The 27,611-nt window shown below is 41.2% G+C and overlaps 1 protein-coding gene across 1 annotated transcript; it reads right to left on the reverse strand.

The window, feature by feature from the left end:
- Nucleotides 1-16,256: 16,256 nt before the first annotated feature.
- MAT2B (methionine adenosyltransferase 2B) lies at nucleotides 16,257-27,508 on the reverse strand. Its single transcript, XM_050312474.1, has 7 exons — nucleotides 27,396-27,508; nucleotides 23,945-24,139; nucleotides 23,156-23,270; nucleotides 22,708-22,860; nucleotides 19,994-20,187; nucleotides 18,930-19,043; nucleotides 16,257-17,918 (listed from the first exon to the last, which is right to left on the reverse strand). Exons 1-7 carry the CDS (start codon nucleotides 27,456-27,458, stop codon nucleotides 17,748-17,750), a joined length of 1,005 nt encoding a protein of 334 aa, XP_050168431.1. The 5' UTR covers nucleotides 27,459-27,508; the 3' UTR covers nucleotides 16,257-17,747.
- Nucleotides 27,509-27,611: the final 103 nt, after the last annotated feature.

A 27,611-nucleotide genomic window follows, 5' to 3' on the forward strand; every position in this document is an offset into this window, starting at 1 on the left:
TGCAAGGAGTGCCTTTTGAACCCACAGAGTGAACCTTTTGAACTTTATTATTGAAATACAGTGCTTCCCAACAGCAAAGCTAATATTAAGGCATTAATGTTTTGAGATACAGAGACATCCTGCTGCTGTCAAACAAAATCCTCTGACAACAGAGTTGCCCTAGTTCCATGTGCCACTGGCATAAGTGAGCTGGTCTAATTCACAGCACCAGAAAAATCAAGGCAGAAGAAGAGGACTTGTGCAGTTCCAGGACAAATTTTAAGTTGTGGACAGGAAGTCTAAGAAGTAAAAAGTTAGAGGATTCATTTCCTTTTATTAAAATATGAATAATCCAAAATCATTGCCTAATTTACAATGAAACTGAATAATCCACTTGCCAGTTGTGTCTGTCTTGGTCATCATTAGGTTTTATACAAGTCATTTACATAAGTCAGAAAAAAAGGTCTTAAAATACAGAAAAATGTTTTTAATAGACTTTTTTAAGCAGAGTCGTATTCTACAAAGGATGGATAACAACAGTATTACATTTGCAGTGTAAAAAACTTTTTCCCCTAAATTCTTGCTACTTTTGCAGAAGAACAGCAAGGCTACTTTGAGCCTTAAAACCAAGAAAAATCAAGCTATGGATACAATCCACATTTATTTGTGCCTTTAGATCAAGCACATTGTTCCCCTTGAAATCAACACCTGAAGATGATCAATCAGTCAAAACAGTTGGTGAGCAAATGAAATGCTGATATATAAAGAAAACACCCCTATAAAAGAACTTGCAATCTGGCTCAACAGCTTTGTGCACTCTACTTTAGCCCTCATAAGTCACAGTAAAATGGCAGAGGATTTCAGTCCTGCATCCTCTGAGGCTGCAATAAATGTGACAGAAATGGCAAACAGAAGCCATGGGGGGGAAAGAAATAGGATACTTCCATTTATTTCTTTTGGCACATTCTGTTCTGGGGCAGCAGTGCCAAGGACACTTGTAACAGAACTGTCACATGACCTCAGTAAACAAGATAAAATGTAAACATCCACCAAAAATATCAATAAAAGTAGGGGGGAAAAAAGCACATCTAACACATAACTTAGAAATCATGTTACAAACTGTAGATACAATCACGGCTACATGAAAGCAAGCAGTTTTTACTATCCTTCCATTATTGCCCAAAAAGAACCTAATAATTAGTAACTATATCTGTACGTGTTCTTGTAAATCTTCTCTAATGGCACAGTTAACAACGGGAAACCTCAGCCCAAGACACATTTCTACTTTTTGATATACTTGCACAGTTTATGTAGTACATTTGCTGCTAATATTTCCAGAAGGGGCGGGGGGGGGAAATACAAACTCCACAACTATCCAATGCTCAGCTAATCCAGCATCTCAACTCTGACAGAGCCAATAGCAGATGTTTCAGGGAATAAAATGAAATCCCAAAGTAAACCCATCAGAACATAGAGGAAAGATGCTTCTTTTTATCCTTGAGGTAAATATTACTTTATGCTCAGTTTTGTCCAATAACCACCATTAACCTGAAGTGATGAACTGTGGATAGCGTAGTTGGAGTATCAAATACAATGTTCATAGCAATTCACTGCAGGGTTGCAGCCTCCAACACCTCACCTGGACCACAAAGCAGCCAGTTCAGCACTCCCTGTGCAAAGGAAAGGTAAGACTATTCGAGATGTGATGGGGAAGCAGAAATGAGGGCTGGAAAGCTTCATGTCACCCAACCAACACTGCAAGTCAGCTGCATTTGTGGCAGTTCAAGGAGTAAGGGCTAAGGAATAAAAATCTCTTTTTTCTAATTTTTTTTTCCCAGTTGTAGCAGTAAAATCCACAGTAAAATCCATGCTCATGTTAAAGGGAGATGTTTTCTCTCAACTGGAGCCACCTGTGAGCAGGGCACAGTCACATCATAAATTACACAGTAGATTCTTTCAATGAATCTGATTAGAGCCTCATTTGAGCTATCTTTTCTTTTCTAGTTCTGTCTTCCATTATATTGTAATATTTGCTGTTGGAGTGGGAAGAGAGGAGGGCCACGAAGATGACCTGAGGGCTGGAACACCTCAGCAAGGAAGACAGGCTGAGACAGCCTGGCACAGAAGAGGCTCCAGGAAGACCTTAGAGCCCCTTCCAGAAGCTAAAGGGGCTCCCAGAGAGATGAGGAGGGACTTTCTACAAGGGCATGGACTGATAGGACAAGGGGGAATTATTTCCTCACCCTACAGTTACTCACATACTCTAAACTTTTACCCAGTTTTAAACAGCCATTGAACAATCTGAAAGCCAAGGTTGTTTTGTAAGTGTAATCTCTTAATCAGCATAAACTAAGTAAATAAAGTGTATCATGGGAATCTCTTCCCAACACCAGATAAAATGAGTATTGTACTCTGGAGCTCTAGAAAACTGTTTAAAACCTTGGAGAATTCAGTGACATCAAACTGAAAACTAAGTTGTTCGACACCAGCTTAAGATGCCCACACTGCTGAAAACCACTTAGTGCTGAGTTTTGCATAGTGTAAAAAAAAAATAAATATCACTTGAACAATTTTACCCTTCATTTAGGGTGAACACACCACTGTGCAGAAAACCAATTGGAGCATTTATTGTTTGGAGTGATACATACACCTTGTACATGGAGCAAGTTAGCAGTCACTGAATGCCAGTTTATTGTCAAATGTGTTTTTTCTTACTCTGACCTACCTTGGCTTTTCATTTCCTCTTAATCCGATTACCTGGAAAAGCCTTTTACATAGTTACCTGTAAACTAAATTGGCTGGGAAGGAATATTTACTTCCTTTATAGAAGCTAATTTTGAGAAATTCAACTGGAACTAACCACAGTTATAGAAGTCAATATTATAGAAAGAATTTTCCTCTCCTCATACAAACAAGTCTCAGCTTCCTTTGCATGCAAGGAGTATTTGCAGCTTTCTCAGTAACAAATGAAAAAAACCAATCCACAAAACAGTGAAATAAGAGAATCCACTCATGTTCCAATGTCAGAAGGCAATCCACAACACTTATAAACCAGCTCATAAACAGAGAAAGAAGCCCTGGCCTAAGACCAAATGAGGTTTAAATACAGCAGGTGGCTTTCCTGTGTCACCCGAGTCAAGAATGGGACTCTAGACTTGTATTTTGAGGAAATGCAGACTCAGAATTAAACACAATGCATCCTGCACACAGTAGCCACAACAACTAATTTCAACACTAAATAGCAGATGAGAACAAAGTGGAAGAATTATTTTAGATATGTCAGCAGCCAAGACTAGGCTTTACAGCCACACCTTCCTGAAAGTGCTTCCTAAATATGTCACAATTTTAATATTCCTATTTTAAAACAACTCCATTGAGCTTTTCCCTAGCATGTGCAGCACAAGCATTTTTGAGAATTGGAAACTCAGAATAAAAAAAATCCATGAAGGATAGAGAGGGTACTCTGACACTGTTCACCATTAATGACAACCAGGGAGCTGGAAGCCAACAAAACTAATCTGATTCAATCCAGTTCAACCCAATCCAAACTCAGCCAGTACATCAGCAGTGCTTCAATCCAGTCCTAATTCAATTCAGTAGATCATTGAGGCAAAGTTATTTTGCTATCTCTATTCAGATTTTTTTTAAATTTCTATCTTTTCCAAATAACTTAAGACAATTACATCCTAAATTCAAACCATTTTCCTTCAAGTTTAAAGTGAAGACTGGTACAAGTTGGCTGCATTGATCTGCTTGAAGTGCCTGCAAGGTCTGGTATCGCCCTGAACTTTGGCAGCTCAGTTTCACTCACACCTGTTGTCAGTGAGAATGGAAGTGGTGAGAAGAAACATTCATGAATATGCATGAAAACTAAAGATGAATTTTGATTTGGCTGCATTCATAACCCATTTATGTTCATTTCTGTGGATGTTCAGATGCTAGAGATTTATTAATGAAAATCAACTGAGCACTCAGTCACCAAAAGGGAATTCTGAGTAGCACTTTCAATACCAAGGTTTACCAGTGCTGGTGAGCTACACAAGTCACCTAATCAGACAAGGGAGACAAGCAAAAAGATAAAAAAAATACCAATATTCACAGATAAGCTGCTAATCAGTACCAATTCACTGAGGAGTGGGAGCTCAGTGGTCTGGGTTCTGTCCTGTCTTTATTCTCAGGCAATTTAAAGCAGCAATAACCATTTCTGTAATAAAGCATTTGGGAAGTTGCAGGCAGAGGCATGAGAAAGGAGAGATGACTATCAGAAATAAATTAGGAAACTGTACAACTGGGTGCTGTCCTATCACAAATGAAACAAAAACAATTACAAAATAAAAGGGAAAAAAGAGCTGATTGTTTGTGATGACAAATTGCACGACCCTACATGACAACCTAGACAAGGACTCAAGTTAAGCCCACTATGATTTCAGGTTTACTGAATATCTGCACAGTGCTAAGGCAAAACCTAATTGTCCCCAAGGAAGAGATTATCTCATCTGTTCTCTCATATAAAGACCCTCTTTGCACACTGGACAGTTCTCTGAGCTATAGAGAACATCAGATTTCAGGAGGGCAAATGGCAGCTCAGCTTAATGGGAAGCCATCAGGAGAGCTACATCACACCACTTTCTTCTCCAGATTACAAGAAAATCCAAGAACTGTGTTACAGGAGATTTAAGTTAGAGCAGCACAGAGCCCCCACTGTAAGGCTCTTACATTTCGGACTTTCAAATTCTTAAATTTGCCCTTTACTTTAAAAAGTCAATGATTTCACCAAGAAAGTTTGATTAGTTTCTTTTACTTTCTGTAATGAAGTGCCATCCTTTTTACACTTGAAAGGATCTTTGTAATAATGCAACATTGATCTTTTGAATACAGATGAGCTAACCTAGATAATAGGATTTGGTACCCGAAAGAAAGGGCTTCTGAGCACGTATATCTAAGGCTCCAGTGCCATCAAGAGGATTTTGAAGATAAGGCACCTGTTCTTGAGCAAGTTTTTAGATGAGGCATTGTAACAATACCCTTTCATTTCCATTATATATCTAGGTGATCTCTGAATGCAAAGAAAAAATTCGTAACTGAGAATGTAACAAGCACACACACAAGTGAGTGATGATGCAGAATCAGCCATAAAAGAGCTAATACATAGAAAGAAGCATCCATCAGCAGCTTCCATGGGTAAAAACTTTGGAGCTTTTCCTTTTGGCAGTCCTGACCACACCATGGGCAGTTCATCATTAACTGTAAGAAGATCACCTGGAAGGAGGAAACAGTTTGTGAAAAGCATTAACAGCCTTTTCCTAGACAGAAAAGAAAATGAGGAGGTTTTATTTCTTTTTAATGTATCTGTTTCTGTATTTGAAGTTCAGTTTCACACCAGAAACTGTACCAACAACAGTGCCCAGTGGAAAACTTACAAGTCATCAGTAATCCTAACAAGTCACCTCCATGTCCCTGCTCCTTAGAAAGCTCAAATGCAAAACAATCATTGCCAGCAAACAGAGCATGGAATTGGGCATCAAAACACCTGTGTTTTCTTCCCACTTACAGGACAAACTTGTTGCATTCACTTTCTAGCCAGCATAACAAATCCACACCTTCACTCCTTCATCACCTTTTTCCTTCTCTTTGTTAACTTTCACAACCACCATGTGACAGCAGCAATTTCTTGTCATGTGCTTGTAGCACCCTTTCATTGCCAGGTCTGTCTGATAGTCTGTAACAATTGTATTTAATTCTGTCCCTTGCAAATACAGATTAGGTCTATTCTGAGAAGGAAAGCCATGCTGACAACAGTCCTCAAAATAATCCAAGATGAATTTTGTGTCATCCATGACCTCAAACACAGAGAAATGTTTAGCACAAAACCAGCCATATTAAGGAAACAAAAAACAAACAACACACACACACAAAAATTCAAACTACCTGTGCCACATAGCACTTTGTTAAAATCTTACAGAATCCAAAGCCTTCCCCTCCTCCTCCTCCAAGAAGAAAACAGAGCTTCTAACATCTCATCCAAGCTCTTGCTAGGCTGCCAAATCATTGTCATAATGGAACAGCAAGAGCTAAACTCAAACTGTGCCTCTGTTTCAAACACGATTTTACTCCAAGTGTAGGCAGACCCTTTGAGGAAGATAACATCAAGAGTCATTTCAACTGATTTTTGAAATCTTTTTATGATATAGCCCATTAATAGGCTTAATAGTGAATGCATTTTGCTCCAGAAAGATTTGTGTGGGTCTGGGTAACTTCAGCTGGGCTTTTCCTATGCAGTGCCATCACTGTGCTGGTGACAGCACCACGTGTCACCGTTTCAGCTTCAGCTCTCCAGGCTTTCAGACCACACAATCATCCCATATTCACAACATCAAGTGCTTCTGTTAGACCATGATAGCAGCAGGAGATCTCCTGATTTTTTTCTTTGCAAGTGCCTTCAGGCAGCACCTATAGATTGGTAGTTTAAGAAGAAAGACAGTCTGAGCCATGGCTTTAACTTGTAAACAGGATCTTTGAAAGAGCAAAGGTGTGAGTTTGTTTCCAGTAAAGCAAACTTACTTTGTTGTTTGCTTTAGGCGTTTTTGTGATAAATCTACAGAGTAGGAATGGATTTCCTGTCTGTCTCTGCAAACTTGCCTTTACTGAACCAAGCAAAACTGCCAGAATTTTATTTCCAATGCCAACAAGTGTGTCAGGGTCGAAGACAAGGGGTCAAAAGTGCATTTCAGGATTAGGTGCATTTCCTTTCAATACTTATACAATCTGCTGTAGTAAGTGAAAATTAAACACTAGGATTTCTAGGGTGTCAAGAGACAGAACAAAAGGTTCTGGCATTTTGTTCCTGACTTTTTTATTAATGCACTTCTGCCATCATGTACGAGTAACTGACACTTCCAAATGAAGCAGATGAACAGTTTATTTAAAATAGAGAAATTTCACACATTGGGAAAGTGAGATTGTTTATACTTTAGCTAGATAAACAAAACTAAATCCTGTAGAGTGTTTTCCACCCCAAGATCTCAGTATGTTTGAAAAATCCAAAACCAATTGTTTTCATTGGGTTTGAGAAAAGCACAATGCAACAACATGCTTGAAAACACACAGATTTTCAGACTTTGGGCCATTGTTATTACTCCTCAGCCATCCAGCACCCCTGAAATCTTAACGACAGGTTTGGCAGATAGCACCCAGCAAGTGGTGTGCCTGCTAAATATCCTCTATTCCACAACCACCGCGCGTCCACCAAGCTGAGAGGGGAGGATAAATCGGCCGCTCGCATCAATATAAACACACAAAGAAGTAATAAACGCTCTAAGTTTTTAACTGCCCATCCTCCCCCGCCTGCACACGTGAAATTCCCCCTCGCTTCCATGGGAAGAGACTCCATGGGATGTTCCCCCCGCGCCGCCACCGCGCGGGCAGCACCGCCCTCCTGCGGCCGCGCCGCGCAATTACACCCGGCCGCGGGGGGTGCTGCGGGAATTGCGCCGTGTCCAACCCCGGCGTGTTTGTTGTTTGCAGCAAACTCTGCCATTTTAGGATAGCCCATCCCCGTCACTGACCACACCGGGGTGGCCGGCTAACTGCTGAAAACGCAGGAATTTTCCTACATACTCTCCTCATCGCTGACCGACCACTGCTGTTGCAGCAACGCGGGCAAGCCTTGGTCACAGCGCCTCTCAGACACGGGCTTGGAAGGCAAAGCCAACACCGCAGCTCCCAGAGACAGATTTCTGAGCAAGTTAGCAACGCTCAAAGGGAAAAGGCTGTTGCAAATCATCTTTGCTGCTTTGCTTCAGTTTCAGTCTATTCCATGTCTTTCACAGAGCTTCAAGTAAACAAATTTTTAAAAAAGCCTTCCACAACAAAACAGAAACAAACAAAAAAACCCCACACACAGTAACAAAAACAGGAAACACCCAAACCAAACAACCTGCCACACGCAACATACACAAAATATACACCTCTCTCGCAAGAGAAGGGTTAAGCATATTTAAAGAGAAGGTACACTTTCCAGGACAGGCTGGTCTCAAGAACAGGCTTGGTGAACTCCTCCAGGATTAGCCGTGCTTGCTCTCAACACCAGGGCCAGGCACTGGAGCAGGTTTCTTCCCAAGCCAGCATTTGGTGATCAGTTTTCCTGACAAACATCTACTTTACACAAACTCTACCCTACTGGAATTCACAGGCTGGTCACATCATTGTCACACATAAAGCTGCACTACTTAATGCATTACTAGAAGACATTAATAACTGTCCTGCGTCACTTCTTCCTTTTGTAGTGGGAAAAAAGCCACCTCAGAGAACAGCTACTCTTTTTCTAGGCACTGAATTGACTGCTAGCTGCACTTACCTTAGGAACAAGGCCAAGGAAAGATGTGGAGTTTTCTCCTCCTGAAGGAAGAGATGAAGATGATCATAACTCTCCGTTCTGTAACCTCTTCTCAGCACAAAACCTAAGTAAAAGTGTGCTCTCAACGCTCGCCCTTATAAAAACTATGAAAGGAGTGTAACTACCACCCAGAAACCTCATCCACCTAAATGCACACCACCTGTAGAACTGAGAACCTTCACTCCTCTCACAGGTGTGGTTGAGTACTGACATCATAATCACCCTGACCCTCACCTGAAGCCTTTAGGAGTGTTACCAGTTTATTCACCTGATCTAAAGAAGGGTAAATGCAGGGAGTGTGCTGACAAGCTGATGCAAAACACCTGTGAGAAGCATTAGAGAGCCCACTGTCCACAAAAACAGGTGGTCGAATAGAAACCAGGATAAAGACACATTTGTAGCCATAAAACACATGAACTCAGACCAGATGCATTGCCTGGAATATTTGCCAGAGCTATGTGTTTACAGCAAAGAAGGCAATGAAGCACTGGAGGCAGAGCTGTCCCTTCCCACAGCCCTGCACAGCCATGGAGCTTCACACCTCCACCGTCAGCTTAGCTTACAATTTGGGGAACACAGAAGTATTTAAAGATCAGGGAGAAAAAAAAAAACCTCAGGACCCCTTTGAAGTGATCAGTTTAAACCACTATACTTCTTTTGGGGTTTATTTCCAGAAGAGAAAAATGGAAAAAACAGCCTGGCACAGTTCAGTTTTAATCACCACGTTTCAGGGGTGAAGGTGCCTCTGGCTTCAGACCCCCCAAGGTTTGGTTTGTACAGAAAACGTAGGGAAATGATTGTAAGGCACAACTCAAACAGAAGTGCTCACTGCATTACAGTCTGGGCAGCACAAAGCAGGTAGTGAGTGCATTTAAGTGTTTTATCTGAATGCCAGAGGCCCCCACGAAACAGCTCCCTTAGTGCTTGAGAACTAGAAAATGGGGCTGTCAACTGTGAAAGGTACTCTGACCAACGTAATTCCTCTGTGTAAGCTGGATGAGGCCTTCAGTGCAGAGTGAAAAAGAGCTTTTGAAGTGATTTCAGTTTTAATGCTCCAGCTGTTTTTGATCCCCAAGGAACGCTGGATGCCTGCTCTGAAGTGGTGGCACTGCAGCAATAAGGCCATAAACAAAAGGGCAGGATGTGCCTTGGATGGGCATCTATGAAACCTGTAACTGGAGATACAAAAAATACACCAGGGTCCAATCTGTGAGGAGTTTTCCAGCCCAGCCATATGCTCTAAGGTGAAAATGTCCCTGCTCTGCTCTAAGTTCTGAAATGTTTCATGGAGAATAAAAGTGAAATCATAAGAATGGTTGATGGAGACAGAAATGAAGATGGAGGCCCAGAGTGTTGTCCTGAATCTGGTGGTTTCCATCCCTGAGTTAATGCAACACATGGCCTTAACCCATGTTCCACCACATCCTAAAATGGGTGACTTAATCACTACCAGGGTCTCTGATGCCAAGTTGGAGCCCTTCCTCTGTTCCTAACTTCTATGACAGTGGATATTCACAGGTGAGTACAGGCTCAAGCCTCCTGCTACAGGAACTGCTACCAGGACTCAGGTTATATTAGGACAGCACTAAAGTCAGTGGGGGTTGCTTACATGCAACAGAAACACAAAGCCTCAGGGGTTCACTAAGCAGTCTCTGAAAATCAGATGGAGAATTTTTTTAATATAAGTGTTACATGATATTTATGCCTGTTGTCTCTACCTGCCATAATCCAGTCCACCAGCTTTCTTTTCTCAAGCTATGTTTATGGACTTTGAAAATGAGTCATCTTTTGGTTTATGTAGGATTAAGAAATTTTCCCCTCCCTCCCCATAATCCAGATAAATGATATCCACTCTAGCTGTCCTGCCTACTCAGAGCTGCCAAGCGCATTTATCTTGCCTAATCTTCTTTTCCAGGATCCATGCTGACTCCCCTCAAGCAATTACATATATCTAAATGTTCTGTGTGCATAATTGCTCTCCATGTATTTTCTGCCGCTGAGATCAGATTTACAAGCCTGCAGTGTTCTCAATCTTCTTCTAGTCGTTCTGCTTCTATTAGATGCTCACTGGTGCCTAATGCTGTGCTTTGTCCTTTAATAAATTATCAGTAAAGTACATACTTTATAAAGAAAAAGTCAAAATGACCACCACTAAGACTCAAGAAGGGAAACTTTTTAAGTTATGTTTCTCTAATCTCACCCAGCCTAGAGGCTTTTCCTTTCCTATAGGCCTGACTATAGGCCTGCTGACATCTGTCTGCAGTATACCCTGATGGTCTAAATTGTATCTCTGAGCCTCTCTCCACTGTTAAATATATTACCTTGCATTTTTCATATCTGTTCAGGATTTGTTGTTTCCTGTGTTGTCCCTCATAGTTATTGCCATACTCAGCTTTCTATGTTGTATCTCTTCCTACTTGAAGTCCTCATCAAAAATCAAACAAAAAAGAGACCTGAAATCTATAACTAAAATAGAAACAAAAGAAAGACTGAAAACGGAGGGTAATATTTTGCTGAACTGCCATCTAACTCCACCTGTACTGCCCCATAGAGAGGAGGAAATAAGAGTACTTTGCTCTGTCCTGTAAGAGACACATAGATAAGATGTACTTATCAACATGACAACTTTATTTTCTTTAATCAAAATACGACGTGTAGAGTATCTAGGACATTGTGTCTCTGTAGCATAGAGCTCTTTGCCACAAAGGAATTTACAAACACAGAACTCCTCCTGTTGTTTAATTGTCCATGGGTCTGGCTGGGTTGAGGAACCTAATGAAAAGCAGAGAACTTGCTGCCCTGGGTTTCAATTATTATCTATAATTATAGGGTTTGATGTGCAGAAGAGATAGGGACACTTCATGGTTCCGCTCTTTTTGTCTGGACTTCTTGTTTCCAAATCACTCTCCTCATTTCTTCTGCATTAATTTAACATTAACCTGCAGAAGCAAAGCCTCGAGATCTGTGGGATATGCAGGCACTTACCAGGGATGCCCCCGTGTCACAGTTGGATGAATCAGGATTCCAGAAGCTGAAGCAGCTGTGCTTTTCTCCCAACAGAACAAACTAAACAGTTCTCAGCAGGAGGGAGGAGGGCATTGTGCAAAGTTCCCTCCTTGATTGCATAGTAGATACTGAAGAGAAGGGATATCAAAAGTACAAGTAAAAGTTCAAGGCAGTATCATGCATCCAGTTCACATGGACTGGTTAGGTTGAAAAGAACAGTACTCTTAAAAAGTATGCAGGTTATGTGAACGTTGAGACAAGCAGAAGAGTGGACAGAGACAGTGTGATGGAGGTTTGCTCTTACAGTCATTATTTACATCTTGTTTGCATGAAAAGATGAATATTATGCATGTTAATACTTTAGTTACTAGATATATCTTCATTTACACTGATGTATTTAATTTGTCTTCATACCAAAGGACTTTTGTTTATGGATACTGGTTATCTTGTACTTTCACTGTGTCTCTTTATGCTTTTTTTGTCTTCTAATATCTCTTGCCTTTCTGCATCACTGTCATCAGCGTACACAGTTGCAGTTTTGTTGGGAGCTAACTATCCACTAAAGGCTTGAAACAGTCATGCAGAGACTTGGTTCCTGTTTCTTTTTCCTTTAGCTAACCAGAGAAAGGATTGTTCCCCATAGCCCAGGGAGTTTGGTGCAAGTCCTCAGGGAGAAAATCCAAAGCTACTGCTTCGTGATCCAAGCAGCTCTTCATAATGCCTCCTGATATTCACACACCTGGGAGGGGATAAAAAACACCTGCTGCTGTCACCTACTGGGCTATTTGTGCCTGTATTGCCTGTTCTTCCAAGGAACAGTAAAACTATTGCAAGATTGTTGATTTGCAGTTTAGATTAATTATTTTGAGAAAATATATAGAGCATCACACAGAGGAATGTGTTTTGCTTTCGTCCAGACCCTTCTCCTAATTCACAAACTCTTCCCTCTCTGCTGTCTTCCTTTGGAAACTGAATTTGGGCAAAATGAAGCCTCTTTACTTACAAGGGCATGTTAGTTAATTTTCACTTCTTCAGACCTACACCCATCTTTTGAACCTCCACTGTTGCAAAGCATCTGCTGCTCAAAATATTTGTCTTCCCACTCCTGCTAGAATACTGAAGTATATAATTCATCTTGACCTTGTGCCTTGTCAGCTTTTAATACTTCTAATTACCTGTCTGCTCCAGCATAATCATAAAACCTTTCAACATCTTACTCCAGTTTCCAGAATTTGACCTTCTCCAGCCTTTCTCAGGCCCAAATAAATTCACCGAGACTCCTGCCAGTTGTCTGTTCCCCTGTTTAGATCTGTCTGAACGTTGCCTTGCCCCTGAGCACACTTGCTCCTTCACAATTTGGTGCCATCTGCAGACTTGCTGAGCATGCATCCCATCACCTCCCCCAGGTCAGAGGTTCATCCCATTTGTTTCTTCCAGCTGTTAAAGAAAAGGACACAATTTTCTTCACAGTAGAAAAGGGGCAGTTGGCGTTGTCCTCCCGGTCCTTGTCCCAAGTGTTTGCCCCAGAGATGAGTTCTTCAGGCTTCTTGTTGAACTAATTGAACTTATATTGGATATTTGTGCTACCTCCTTTGGTCTCCTGAGGCAACAGAGGACGTGGCTAGGACTGATATACAAATCCAAGTTTCTTTTTTATGGATTCTTTAACCTTGACTCCCTTTAAGCCTTTTTTCCATCCCTTATTTGCCCATCCATCATTTAAAACTACTGTCCTGATTTTTTTATATTCTCATGACTCAGAAATTGCAAGTAACTCACTATTAGATCATGATCAGTAATTCTGAAAATTAGAACATTCGTTAAAATGGTTAAAAATAAAAATATACCAGTTGAATCAAAAGGCAAGAACAGAACCTGGTATTTGAAATTGTAAAGCACTGGGTTGTTTTGGAAACTTCCCACCCAGACAGTGGCAACAAGCACAAGTCTGTGCACCAAACATATCAGGCAAATATCTATAAAAGGAGGATCAGAAACTCCAAGCAATTAAAATTCCTGCTGATGACTAAAAAGATTTGTGTGCTGGAGTGCTGGTGGAGGGAGGAAGAGGATAGCAGGAGGTCAGAAAATATTTTTATGTACAACCAGAGGTTAAAAGTACATCAGCCCCAAAGGTTCCACGGATGTTTTTCCCGGACATATCGGCCAAAAGTGTCTTTCCTGTCTCCTGGCAGATGGCCAAGCTGGAGGATTAAGAGCCTGTTCCCACAGCTGTGGTTCCCTCAGCTCAAACAGCAGAACCACGTGCGTTGGTCCAAGAGACCCTTTCCCTATTCAATGTTTCCCTAATTTCTCTGCTTGACTACTGGTAACTAACTGTGAGCAATTAGCCTTCCCAGATTTCTTTCAAGTAAAACCTACAAGCTGTTTATCCCCTCCTTTGCCTTTTACCAACACAACAATCCCACAGAAGGCAGAGCAAGCCCTGTGTGAACACATTCTGACTTGCACAGCACTGTCTCTGGGGCTGGGGTGGGAGCAGTGGCTTTGGGGATCTGACCAGCTCCATCCCCTGTGATTGCACTCACTGCCATCACTACCAGTTCCCAGGCTGCAGTGAAAAGGTTCAGAACTCAACTGCTGCACTCTTTGATACCAATGTGAATTACAGTAACCCCAGCAGAGTACTATCAAAACTTAAAAATAAGTGTGAGGCAATAATCTGTATCCTTGTTCACCTCTCATCAAGGTATTCCCAAGCATCAAGGCTTCCAAGTTTTATACCTGTACTTAAATGTAAGCACAGTAAGGAACCCTACTGAAATCAGTGGAACATTAAGCACAGACAGAAATCTTTTCTGTAATAGTTTTCTTAATGTAATTCCTAATCCCTGCTGTCTACACACTTTTTCTTTTTCCATACCTATTAATGCCATTTTTTCATGCTGGCAAATGCCCTGTGACATTACACAGCAGTCATTATTTTGGAAGTTGGTGTCACAGAACAGCCAATCCTCCTCAAGAGCCCTTTCTCAGGTTATAAAGGAGCCATTTCAGACAGAAGCCTCACTTCTCTAAGGTTTTTAATTAAATACAAATTCAGGCAAGTAAGAGTTATAAAGTAAACAAACAACACTGCCAAGCCACCAGTTCCCTGAGCTTAAAGCTGCAACTCAGGGACCCTCGTGACAGTGCTAATCTTACCAATTCAATTTATCTCTGAACTGCAAAATCTCATCAAAACCAGTGTATATTGTAGGAGGTTATGTATTTGTCTTATTATACAGCTCACCTAAGTTCCTGTTATGCTGCAATTCCTAGATGTACAAGCAGTTTCATATGTGAGTGACTGGCTGTAAACACATCAGGCCAGTTGGGGAAATAAAGATGCACCACTTAAAAAGAGCATCCAGATTTGATTTAATTAGAGAGCATGTGGGAACAAAATGGTTAAAAAACATGGGTAATTTATGTCATTAGTGAGTTAAACAGCCTCGTGTAAAGTAGGGCAGAAATCACTGATAGAATTTGAAATCAAGTTATCTCCTCTGCCTGGTGACACACAGGCACAGGTCACAGGGAGCTCCTGCAGGTACCTCCTGAAGGTGCCTTGGAGTGCTCTGGAGCAGGAGCTGGTTCATCTGCTGCTGCCACACTCTCCGCAGTCAGGGCATTTCCTGAGCCTCCTGCACAGCTGTGCAGTCCCTCTGAACACACACTGCAGAGGAAGGGAGGAGTCCTCTTTAACAGACTTATTTCTCCTTATATTAATCACTGAAAAAATGGTTTCAGCCAACTGTCCTAATTCAGACACCCATATTCACCTCTGCAGCAGAACAGACTCCAATGCCACGAGCTGAGATAAATGTGTTGTTACAGGGGGGTGATGTCAGGCAAAACTGAGTGAATTATTTCAGCTGTCTCTCTAGTAGTGAAGTGCCTTGAGACTGGAGCCTCCAAGGGGGATGCTGAGGACACAGAGCAGCTTGTGGTTGTAAAACAAAGAAGTGATATCCAAATGGAGTTTGGTATTTATTTTATGTAGCCCACATAGGGAGCAAAATGGAAAATACATTAATAAATAAATATAGATTGCTACATTTTATCACTAGCATACTGAAGTTTAAGTGTCTATTTATCTGAACAGAATCCACACATTTATATAAAGGGATTGGATATCTCAGCTTGGGACATCCCACATATTTAATTATGACAGCTTGAAGTTCATCACTACTTTTGCCACAATTACTCCAAAATGCCTGGTAAAAGGATTAACATATGAACATTCACCCTAGGTTATACTTCTGAGCCATACTATAAAAGTTAAGGAATGAAAGGAGCTACCCATTTAATCCAGTTATAGTCAGTGTGACTTACTCCAAAACCCTTCAGGTTGTTTTTCCTTTTTGCACTTCAAAATAAATTTTGAATTGTCCAAACTGTGCACTGTCACAGTTCAGTGTTTAGAGCACTAGGACTGGGACTGATTTACTTGCTCAATGTGAAAAAAAAAGTTCAAAAATTGCAATTCCCTCCTCCCAGTAAAATGCCCAGCTCATCCCAATCAGGTGCTTTATGTTTGGGAAAGAAATCCCCCTTCTTCCCTCCCAGTCAAACTGCTCCCTGCGAGGGGAGGACGTGTACTCAGAATCGTCCTGATCCAGCACTGAGGCCCAGGATGTTTCAGGCTCATATTTTCAAAACCTTCTGTACCTTTTGTACATTTATCACATCCCCAAGGCAGTGACACATTGACAGAGAAACTGATCCAACCTAATCTGACTCTGGAAATAGTTACTGAAATAAAGAGAGGAAAAAAACCAACACTGAAAGGGCACAGAGATTTCAAGGAGAATTGCAAATATTCATGATCCAGATAAACAAATCCTGATGGTAAAGAAAGAATCAACTACCGTTTCTCATGCTAACAATATACATTTATTGTCATTTTGGAGATAAATTACCATGTGTATAACAGGATTTCAGACTGAAAACAAATTGGGATTATGATTGCTTAGCATATGCCAGTTGAAATTAAATGACTGAACATAAAGCTGACTTTACAAGACCTTCAGTTGGTCTATTTTTGTGTGTGTCTCCCCTCAACTCCCTTCTTTTTTTTTTTTTTTCAAATTAAATCTGAACATCTTTCCCTCCTCCTTGGTTTAAGCCTCAGAAAAATAAATGATCATCCAACTGCACCTTTTACTGGCTTTCCTAATAAGCTGCTGCCAATAGGAGAACATTTATATTGTTGATTCTACAACTTCAGAAGGAAGCAAACCTTTAAAACGTGTTCTTCCTCCACTTCACCTGGCTATTTAGTCCAGCTTTAAAGACTAGACTTAAGCAGACTAAAGGCTTCTACTGGACTATTGTGGTTACATTATTATGCTGCAAACCTCCAACACAAGCACTTTGCTGTTCCACAACAAGCTGCATCAGTGCAAGGTCTGCCAATCTGTGCAAAAGAAGCTGCAGTGCTACAAATTCTTAAACACCTTTCCTCTCCACCTCACTGTATCAACTAACAAACAACTTCCTCCCATCAGTTTAACCAATCCCAAATACTGCCCCTCAAAAAGAGAAAGATGAAGATATTCTATGCTTTTGTAAAAAATAAAAAAAACAAAAAACAATCACCCAGTCAAAAAAAAAAAAGGAATCCTCCAACTCCAGTCCCCCACCCAAATAAAACCCAGGTCAAAACTTGGTTTTTCCCCACCCTCCCAACCCCCTTCTAGATTTTACAAGTCACCTTTTAAACAAATGCATACAACTTCCTGTACAAATACAAAGCTGCAGGCATTCAAGTTACAGAACATTCTGAAAATATTTCAAGCCTAAAAAGTACACTTGATAATTGCAAAAATAAGGTTTCACTTTTTTAAAAAACATTTTGATCAGAGCTCAAGCAAAACAAGTATTTAACTATTCCTACTTCAGCTTAACTCCCTAAGAACACCACCTGCAGAAGTTAAAAACAAAAAACTCGGGATTTTGGGGTGATAAAGTAACCAACCATGTCTTTTAATGAGGAGAAATGGTATATACAACAATGACACAGACCTTAAGCATCAACAACATAGTTCAGCCAAAAGTAAGTCAGCAAGTGAAGTGATTCTTAGCGTCACATGGCACTGATTACTAAGAACCTCAATCTGCCAGGAACAGACATGAAATTAGACCAGTACAAATGGAAGGAAAGATGCATGACATCAAACAGGCTCAGTTTTTGTCACTGAATGATTTTTAGGCTTACAGTTTCACTAGTGCAAGACCATTGGTTTACCCGATTAAATGAAAGCTCATAAATGTCACAATTTAAGAACACTCATACAAAACTATTTTTTTTTCTTTTAAAAAAGTGCCACATAGCATACTTTTACTAAAAAAAAGTTACAAACTAATGGAAGACTGTCTGCCTCCATCTCTTGTCAACAAGGAAAGGCCAAAGTGATTCTTTGATCCCAGCTCGAAACGGTGTCCTCTGGCCTATCCCCAGCATCTCCAGCTTGGAGCAGTCCAGCTGAGCATTCCTCGGGCGAAGAGCACCCACAACTGGACTGTCAGTAATCTAAAACAGAAACAGAAGACAGAAAGCCAACACACCAACAAGTAATCAGAAGTGACAGAGAAATACTTACATATGTACATTAAAACTTTTCCTTCATAGCTTTCTGTGTAGGTGTGTTCCCCTCCTTCCTTCCAACTGTTTTCTGTGCGGTTTTTCTGTTTGGTATTTTTTGTTTGTTTGCTTGTTTCATGGTTAACTTGATTTCAACAGATGTCAGGCAGGGCGGTGTGGAGCTAAATTTTTCTCACTCAATTACTGCTGCTATTTGTGTTTTTCTACCTTTTATTCCTATTTTCACTCTGTGATTATAATCACAAGGTGAGAAATGCTCCAGAATGTTCACAGAACCATGTCTTGATCAATCTACTTGAAGAGTAGATTTGGGCAGAAAAAATTCAGACTCAGTGTTCTCCACTGTTTTTCTTGCCATCTTCCAAGCCACATTTCAGTTCCAGTGTTTACCAATTCTGGATCCTTGGAATTTATTTTGTATATAAATAAAATACTATTTTCATATTATATTCTCACCACATTACCAGTATGTTTTTAAGAGCAGTCTTAAGTGTCAATAAAGCTGCAGGACAGGAGTGTTAAGCAAAGCAAAAATTATTTGGAGTTCTTAAATGCATGTATTCAGAAATAAATCTGGACATTGCAGAGTTTTTACAGATTCCTACCTTCAAGTTAATGTTCTGTCAATCTGTAAGCTTTTCTTAAGCTCAAAGATCCAACAAAGATATGGATTTACTCGTGACTCAGGGGAACTGTTCTGCAGAAATACCATTACACTGCAGATTGTGAAACTGGGTAATTTTCCTAATTCACCAGGTCACAGCAGCTGTTGTTTTCCTGAGCTGGATCCCAGACAGCCCCCTCAGCAATGCAGCTGCTGGGCTAGACAGGCACAACCCGCCTGAAGAGGAAGTTCCCTGGCACAGCCAGTGTGAGACCAACTACTTGGAATGACCAAGCACATCCACCTTTCCACAGGTCGAACAACACGTCACTTACTGGTCTCAAGTGGCTGCTGGGGAGGTTGAAAGCATCTGCGATTGCACAGGCCATCTCATATTTAGTCATCTGCTCATTGCCAGACCAGTGAAATGTTCCTTTTACTGATGGGTCCTAGAGAAAGAACAGGAAGCACAGATGAAAAGCAGCAGCCAGCTGGCCCTCAGACTAATTCCTGGGCAAGAGCTGTGCAGAATAATCACCCAGCAAGACCCCATCCTGAAAGGCACCTCACAGCACCTCACTGCACATTTCCAGAGAACACCCATCTGGGGATTGAGACTGGAAACTGGTGTTACATGGATCTGACCTGGCTCTTCACAAACACTCTGTGTTCTGGAGAATGAACAGGAGGCAAATGGAGCAGCCCAGCAAACAACCAAGGTCACAGAGCTGGGGAGGAGCAACTCAGCTGCTCTGTGCTCTTTGCTTCCTTGAAAACAAAGGCAAAAGGCACCACCCACATTCTGAATGATAAACTGCAAATCCTGTAGGAGTCCAACCAAACTGCACCTTATCCACCTTATCTGTGCACAGTCCATGTTTTCCTTGGTACGTGTATCAAAAAATAAAGGTGGTTGGCTGTTGTTTGGTTCAGTTACTTTGCAAAGATGGTAATCTGAAGGTGCTGTGGTGAACAAACACGATAAAGTATTTCAGTTCAGTGGCTTTGTTTTGCCACTTCAGTGTTCTTAAGATAATAATCAAGGGCATCTTTGAGAATTACATTCAGCCATCATAGGTTTTTTTCCCACCAAAACAGCAATTTGTAAAAGGCACATCAGAATAAGTCAGGCATTTCCATTTCTCTCCTCTACACTACAAGACACAGGACAACCTTCAGGTTTTGTCCCATCACTTCATTCACTTTTGTTTCAAAGACCACAATTCCCCCACAGTCATGTAAAGGTACTGTAGTATTACAGCCACTTCTTTCCTCCCTCCCAGCATTCCAGAAATGCAAAGAATAATTCAGGTTATGTGCAGTTCTCAGTTGTTCAGAAACAAAGCTGAGAACTCAAACTGTTTTCCCCTTGCAAAGGCTCATTTCTTGACACTCTTACCATCATTCTCTTCTCTGCCAGTTGTCTGCAAACAGCTGCTACATCCTTGACATTGGTAGGAAATCTCTGCTGCCAGTGGTCCATGTTGGCAGATTTATTACTGAACTGCACTTTATCAAACATAACAGTCACAGCACTTTCCTCCAGTCTTTCTACCTCTCCATACAAGACAGGAATCCTAAGCACTGCAGCTCCTAAAAGAAAGAATATTTTAAAAGCATTACCATTGGTATAGAGAGGTACAAATGCTGCAGCATACCCTGAGAAGTAGTTTGGAAGTGTTAAGAAATATGTTGATGATATTAAGCATCTACAAATCACAAATAAAAGGCAATTAGTTAATATGTTTGCTCTCAGAGAGTAATTTTAATTTATATCAAAGCAGTTTATAAACACTAAGATTGTATAAATTTATTTTCATTTACGTCATTGATTTAACAGAAAGTTAACAAGCTTTCATTAACAGCACAACATGGCCTGTTTGGGTTAGAACAAAAATTAAAACATTTAAAAATTAAAAAACCTGACTGTACTGTGGAATTACTCCAGCACTCCCCATCCTCCCTGGATAAGAGCAAGAAGAAAAATTCCTGCCAATCACAAGTCACCATATTCAGGCATCAATTCCAAAGATTTTTCATCCAGCATGCCTGTATCAAGGATACCATTTACCAGAAAAAATGACATGAATTTTGGACTGGAAAACAATATTTTGGAATGCATAAAAAGCTTGACAAATAAGGAACAAGTTCACAGAACAGTAGTAAACAGTATTAGATTTCAAGACAGTGATTTGAGAAATTAAATTAACAGTGAACAAGTGGAAAGAGAAGGATATTTCATGATAGAATATATCATACTAGTCTATCTCAGTCATGAAAACTCAGAAAGGCTCTCAGGGGAATTCCAAGACGGCTATGACAAATTCACTAAAAGGAATAGCTTTGCTGAAAGAAAAAAAAAAAAAATCAGTCCTGAAATTTGAAGCTGAAGTCACCAGTCATTGCAATTCTTAAAAGATTTGGAGGAGGAAAATGCTATGGCTATTAGAGAGACAAACAGAAAAAGCTAACACAGAAATTACTCTCACAGAAAAGTAAACCAGAATAAGTACTTAGACAAGAAAAACAAATAGAAAACCCAACATGACACTGATTTCCTGCTGCTCTAGAAACAGTTATTTGGTCACTCTGCAAATATGTTCTTCTCTTTAAATACTGGTTGAAACACCTCTTTTTTAATATCTTTAAAGTATTCATTGTTTGAGAAGACAACTGCCTTCCTTTTGTTCTCAGCTATCTGGGACAAGGAGAGCATTAACCTCATGACCAACTGCTCTGAAGACCTACTGAAACTTCGCAGCTTTCTATGCATGAGAACTAAATATAACCTGTATTCCCTCCTAACCAAAGTAGCTTTTTTTAAAATGTCAAAACACCCAAATTATTTTTAGAGATTCTTGCACTGTACAACAGAATTAGACAGGGCAGCTCTTCACCCAGCTACACGTTTGACAGACTGAATTCAACCTACAAATTAAGGGTTGAAAAACAAATGCATGTAAAATATTTATATTCGTATGAAACAACAGAACTGGTATTTTCAAGCACCTTACTCAGCACCACCTCAAAACTCCTTCTGCTAATAACCCCACTCTGTACTCCACTGCTGCCTGACACATCCTGCTCAAAAAGGTTATAAAACCAAACTGAGTGCTGAGCTGGGAGAAGGGTCTAAGCAAGATACCCACACGTACTTGAATTTGGTGAAGTCTTACCTTCATGCCCAATCTAGAAGAGGGAGCAAACAGCATCACAGTCAAATTCAGAGATGATATTTAATCAAGAGGTGGAGTGAATAACTTACCATTTAGATTTGTTTTTTACTTAAATAGGGCTTTTCCTATCCAAGTATTTTTTAGAAAGTCTTTTTCTTACTAGTAATGCCAAACCTATCTTATATAGTTTATATTGACTTACAGAAAGACCATCATACTAATTTATGTATTGCTCAGTTCTATTTGGGCAGTGTCACAGTGCAAGTATCATACTGGTATATCAGAAGACTTTTCTGCAAGTGTACTGAGATTATTTTCTTCAAGTTCTTTGAGAAAATACAAGTGCTTCTTTCCTTATAATCTGTGACTGGAAACTGATGGCATACTAACTAGAAACAGCCAAACCTCTCTTTTATACAAGAAATAAGTCTTAAATGAAAGGGAACATATTCAGTCCAAAGCTTTTTTTCCTTATTAAATACATTTTTTTGAAATTATGTGTGCACATTTTGAATGCCAAATTTTCATTAAGAAAATATTTAAACAATAAATTAAAAAAAAAAAAGTTGTTTAAAATCACAAATGTGTTATTAACCCTTGCAATGCATCCCCCTGAATAACAGCAGCTGTATATTGAGTGAGTTATTTTATCTTTCCTTAGGAACAGCAGATTCACAGGAGACAAAGGCTCATGAATGTCCATCAGCAGAAACAAGTAACACAAATGATGATGAGCACAGGTAAGAAATAAAGTTTTAGTCAACCTATAAGCAAGAGCAACCATTCACAAGCAAGGACTGAGTGTTAATCACATTCTTCTCTGGATCTTGTTGCCATGGTTTTGCAACTTCACCACTGACTTAGGAGTCTATTAAGCCAGTCTACAACTAAGCAAAAATAGAAAGCCTCTATTAAAAACAGCTGAGTATATTCTTACCTTCATTGTTTTCCAGGACTGCCTTTTCACCCTCCAGCTTGGTTTTACCGTATAAATTCAGGGGATTTGGTGCATCAGTCTCTTTATAAGGAGGGCTTGTTCCATCAAACACATAGTCTGTACTAATGTAGATCAGAAACGCTCCTACTCCAGCTAGGAAGAAAATGTTTATACACAGTTTATTTTAACTCATGCCTTGTTTGAAATCCCAACAACCCTCTAAACAAATCTCCCAAGGACCTCATGTTTTCTCCCCACTCATTCCTACTGCTCTGTTTGCTGATCCTTCACGTATCTGTGCACAGCACCCTTACAGAAAATGTATGGATGGCACACTGATGGCAGAAGTGACATTCAGCACTTAGAGGAACTTATTTGTATCGATGTCTCTGTATAAATAAATGCAGTATTTTAAAAAGAAACCCAATCCATGAGATGCTCTCCTTACCTGCCTCTTTTGCCAAGTTTGCTGAAGCAGCCACATTGAGCTGAGAAGCAGCATCTGGTTGACTTTCTACAACATCTGGCCTTCTTTCAGCAGCACAATGCACTATAACATGAGGCTGGAAATTAAAGACTAATTTTAAACAACCAACGTGGTCAAGAGATTGCAGTTGCACCCTAACTGTAGTGATGATGCCCTTCAGGCAAAAGAGAAGCAATAAAAGTAGCAGTGTTACTTTTAATCATGGTGTTCTGAGGAGCATGTGTTCCCGAGGGAGTACAATACAACCTTGCTGCCTCAAGATATCAAAAAAAAATTTTCAATAGTTTTGCAACTGTGATCTTCAGTAGCTTCAATTTTACAGTGAGATTGAAGTTGTTGGGTTTGTCTTTTTAACTCTGTATAATAAAATATATTAATACAAAGATGTATTTCTCACATACACTCCTCACTACACTGCAGGCTACATACAGTTCCTGCTGTTGTGTTCAGGTGTTCTTCCACTTCACCAAAACTGTGTATTGACCCATTACTGTGTCAATAACTCACACTGATCTTGTCCTTTCACCTGGCAGTGCCAGTGGGCTGCCATGTACAGCTGTGCCTGTGGAGGTGAGGACAGCACAGCTCAGAGCTGTCTGTCCCTACACAGCAAACCTACACTCTGGGTGGGGCACAACACACACATTTGTCAGAGCTCTGCCCGAGCATCGGCCCCACTGCAGCCCCAGAGCTCAGCAGCACCATCCACTGACTACTGAACCATCCACCCACTTCATGCTCCAGACTTACCTGAAAATCATGGATAATGTCATGAACTGCAATAGAGTCCAGAAGATTAATCTGTTCAAATCTGGGCTGAGCTCTCCTGTACCCGCAGCCAACTGCATTCCAGTTATTTTCACGGAATTCCTTAAACACAGCTCTGCCAAGAAGTCCCGTAGCACCAGTGATCAAAACTCGCCTACTGGGAATGTCAACATCTTCCTAGGGAAATGACAACAGGAAAAGTTTTGTTTCTACTGCAATTTTCTAATGTTTTTTCTTTAAAAGTATGTGAGGCCACAGTCAGAGCTACTGTATTAAATAAGCTTTTCCTGATTCTTTTGGAGTGTCTCACGGAACACAAACATCTGGGAGCACCGATACTGCAGCCAGACTAATATTTAAACATACACTTGAAGATAATGAAAACAAAACTTTAGTGGGAAACTCATTTACTTCTACAACAAACCAAACCACTAGTGAAGACAGAACTTTAAGTTCATTCAAAAGCTGATAGCCTTGTGCAATCTGAAAGGAGGAAACAACTTCTTTAGAAAACGGACCCAAAAGATGTAAGATTTAGGGTCCAAATGGTACAAAAAATAAGTTTGGATAGATTGTGGCTGTAGGAGCTGCAGCAATACAACACAAATCACTGTAAGAAGACTTGAATTTTATTATTAAATTGAACACTAATTGATTGTTGCTCAGCCAAACAGTATAATAAGTAAAACCAAGACACAGATCTCTTGTCAGTTTTACAAAATGCGTCTGAAAATGATTTGACAATTTCAACTCTCAATCTACACAACAGATTAGAACTGTACTTCAGCTCCCCCTGTTTTGGTACTGGGACAACTTTGTGCATTGGCACACACAAACTTTATCCACCTCTCACTAGAACATCAAGTTTTAAAGGCAGCAAACACAAGATCTGTGTCTGCCTGTGTAGTCTTTATTTTCCTTTCATGCTTTGCCTCTGCATCTGCCATGAACAAGAGCCTGCTGGACACAAAAATGAATGCATATGCTTACCATGCCAGCACAGAAAAAAACTTTGGGTATGCAGAACCCACAAACCTTGGATTTCCTGACCATTTTACAGAAAAGGACAATTTGTGATAACTGACTATAATTTTGTACATCACAGAATACTTCTGCTGTGCAATCCCAACAGCCCAGGAATTTCTGAGCATTGTACCAGACTGCTACTTTTTGATTGCAGCTCAGGAAAACACAGCAATTGCTTCTAAATTACTGGTTTTCACCCTTGAAATTACAAAGCTCTTGTTCCACAAGGGTATATGCAGAGCTCTGGGCATGACAGAAGCAGCCCATCCCAAAACAACTGCTTCCAGTTCCCAGTACAGTGCTTGCTTTTGTCTCATCTCTAAAACTCCAGGTGAAGCATGACTTATTCCCATCAGTACTGGATGAAAATTAATAATTTATATCTGGGCAATAGGCTGAAAATGTCAGACTATAGCAAGTGATGTTTCAAAAATTTTGTTTGTTCGTGTCCTTAAATTTTACCTCACAACAAGTTTATTTACAATTTTTAAGGCTATCCATGTTTCTCTAAACAGCATGAGTGAGAATGTGCAACTACTGTTTTCTCCTGTACTTTTTCCCTTTGCAAAGTCTGCCCAGAGTGTCACAGGACATTTGATCAGTGTTTCTTACAAACATCCCAGACTTGCTGCAGAACAGTCAAAAGGTTCTCTGAAAATGTCACCGAACATCTTTAATAAGTAGGAGGTGACCAACACAAAACCAAGTGTCATTCCTAAAATCTGACATTTCTAAGCATGATTCATCTAAGTTTGTTTATTCTGCACAGCGTAAAGAGGATGTTACATCAGCAGCACAGCTTGAACTGGACACAAACACAGCTTTCACCAAGCACATCCTGTTGCTCTTGCCTGCAAGACTGATTGATTTTCATCACTTGTTTCTGAAAAAGCAAGATAACTCATAGATTCTTCCCATAAATCCAACACAAACTAACTACCAGTTTGAATCTACTTCACCTTGCCAGAAGCTACACATTCTGGTGGTAACAAAACCTGCACAGATGAATTCTTTCCCTATAAGCTCCTTCACAGGACATCCCCCAGCTGCAGCAGCACTTCTGCCTCAGAACCACAGAACTTCTGAGCCCAAAGGCCCTTGAAGTTCCATGTTCCCACCACTGCTGTTTGCAGGTGCTCTCACAGATGTGCAGAAGGTGCTGCTGTTGTCCACACATAGAAAAGAGAGCTACAAAGCACACTTTGACTTCGAAGTAATTTTATATACAGTTACTATATGTAAAGAATAAAAGACATTCTAGAACTCAGATATTATCCTTCTGCCTGCAAGTTTTATAGGTACAAATTACCTATAAATTACCCTATGTTCAGATGAGCCTTGTGCTAACAAACCCTTCACATGTGTTTCTCAGCTAAGCCACAACCACATTCCAATCATCAAGCCCACAAAAACTTGTCTTCACAAACCATTCTGAACAACACCACTGATTTGCAGAATTTTGAGCTTCATAATGAAGCATCCAATTTAATTCTCTTTTATCTGATGTCAACATTAACTAAGAATTAACACAATAATAAAAGAATTGTGCTTGGCTGTCTCACTGACATAAAAATAAACAAGTGACAACATGGTAAGATTAAAAAATAACACGAGACACCAGATTACTTTGCAGACACCAACAAAACACAAAATAGGAGTGTAATTTACAAAGAGAGCAAAACGTGATGCGTTTCGAGGTGAAAAACAGAAACAAGTACTTTTTAAGCTTTATATTTTTATTTAGAAAATCACGACGAACTCAAAACGCCAACTTTAGGGAACGGCCACGACAAAGCGGAAGCTCCTGGTGTAACACTCATTTGCAACATAATACCGGGATACACAAGTCCCAGCAGGGAAGGCACGGGGAGACCGAGCTGCGGCTGAGCTCTGACAGCCCCGGCAGTGGCAGAAAGCAAAAGGCAAACCCTCGGGCTCTGCAAAATTCCGCCTGAGAGCCGAACCCTCACCGCGCTGCCAGAGGCTGTTCCGCGTTCCCCTGGCCCGTCAAAGCCCCACTGCTGCGGCCGCTCACGGACACCTGTGGGGACCACGGGCACCTGCGGGCAGGGGCGAGCCTCCCAAAGGAATCCCGTGGGGAATCCTGCGTGGAATCCCTGCACAGGCTCCCCATGGCAGAGAGACCCTCCCAGTGCCGTGAGACGGCGCTGCGGCCATCCCGGTCCGACACGGCGAGCGGACACGGCGCCGCTCGGCCCCCGGAGCCCCGGAGCTCCCGGAGCTCCCGGCCGCGCTCCCCACTCCCCCTCAGGCGCAGCCCCCGCGGCCGCGCCCCCCCGCCCCGGGCCTCCCTCAGCGCTCGGGGCCTGCCCGCCCGGCCCCGCGCCGCGCTCCCGCAGAGACCCGCCCCGGGAGCTGCCCCCCGGAGCTCCCCGCAGGGACTCACCTCGACGAGCTCGCAGCGGCCCGGCGCGAAGCGGATCCGCAGCTCCTTCTCCCGGCCGACCATGGCCGGCCCTGCTGCCGCTCCCGCCCCGCGCTGCGACACGGCCAGGGCGCCAGGGGGCGCCCGAGCCCAGCCGCGCCGCGAGCCACGCACGCGCCCCCCGCCGCCGCCTGCTCATTGGCTGAGGGGCGCGGAGGGGGCGGAGCGGAGGTGGAG

The sequence above is a fragment of the Myiozetetes cayanensis genome, unplaced genomic scaffold (genome assembly GCF_022539395.1).
Source record: "Myiozetetes cayanensis isolate MyiCay16 unplaced genomic scaffold, myiCay2020 scf17, whole genome shotgun sequence".
Taxonomy (NCBI): Eukaryota; Metazoa; Chordata; class Aves; order Passeriformes; family Tyrannidae; genus Myiozetetes; species Myiozetetes cayanensis.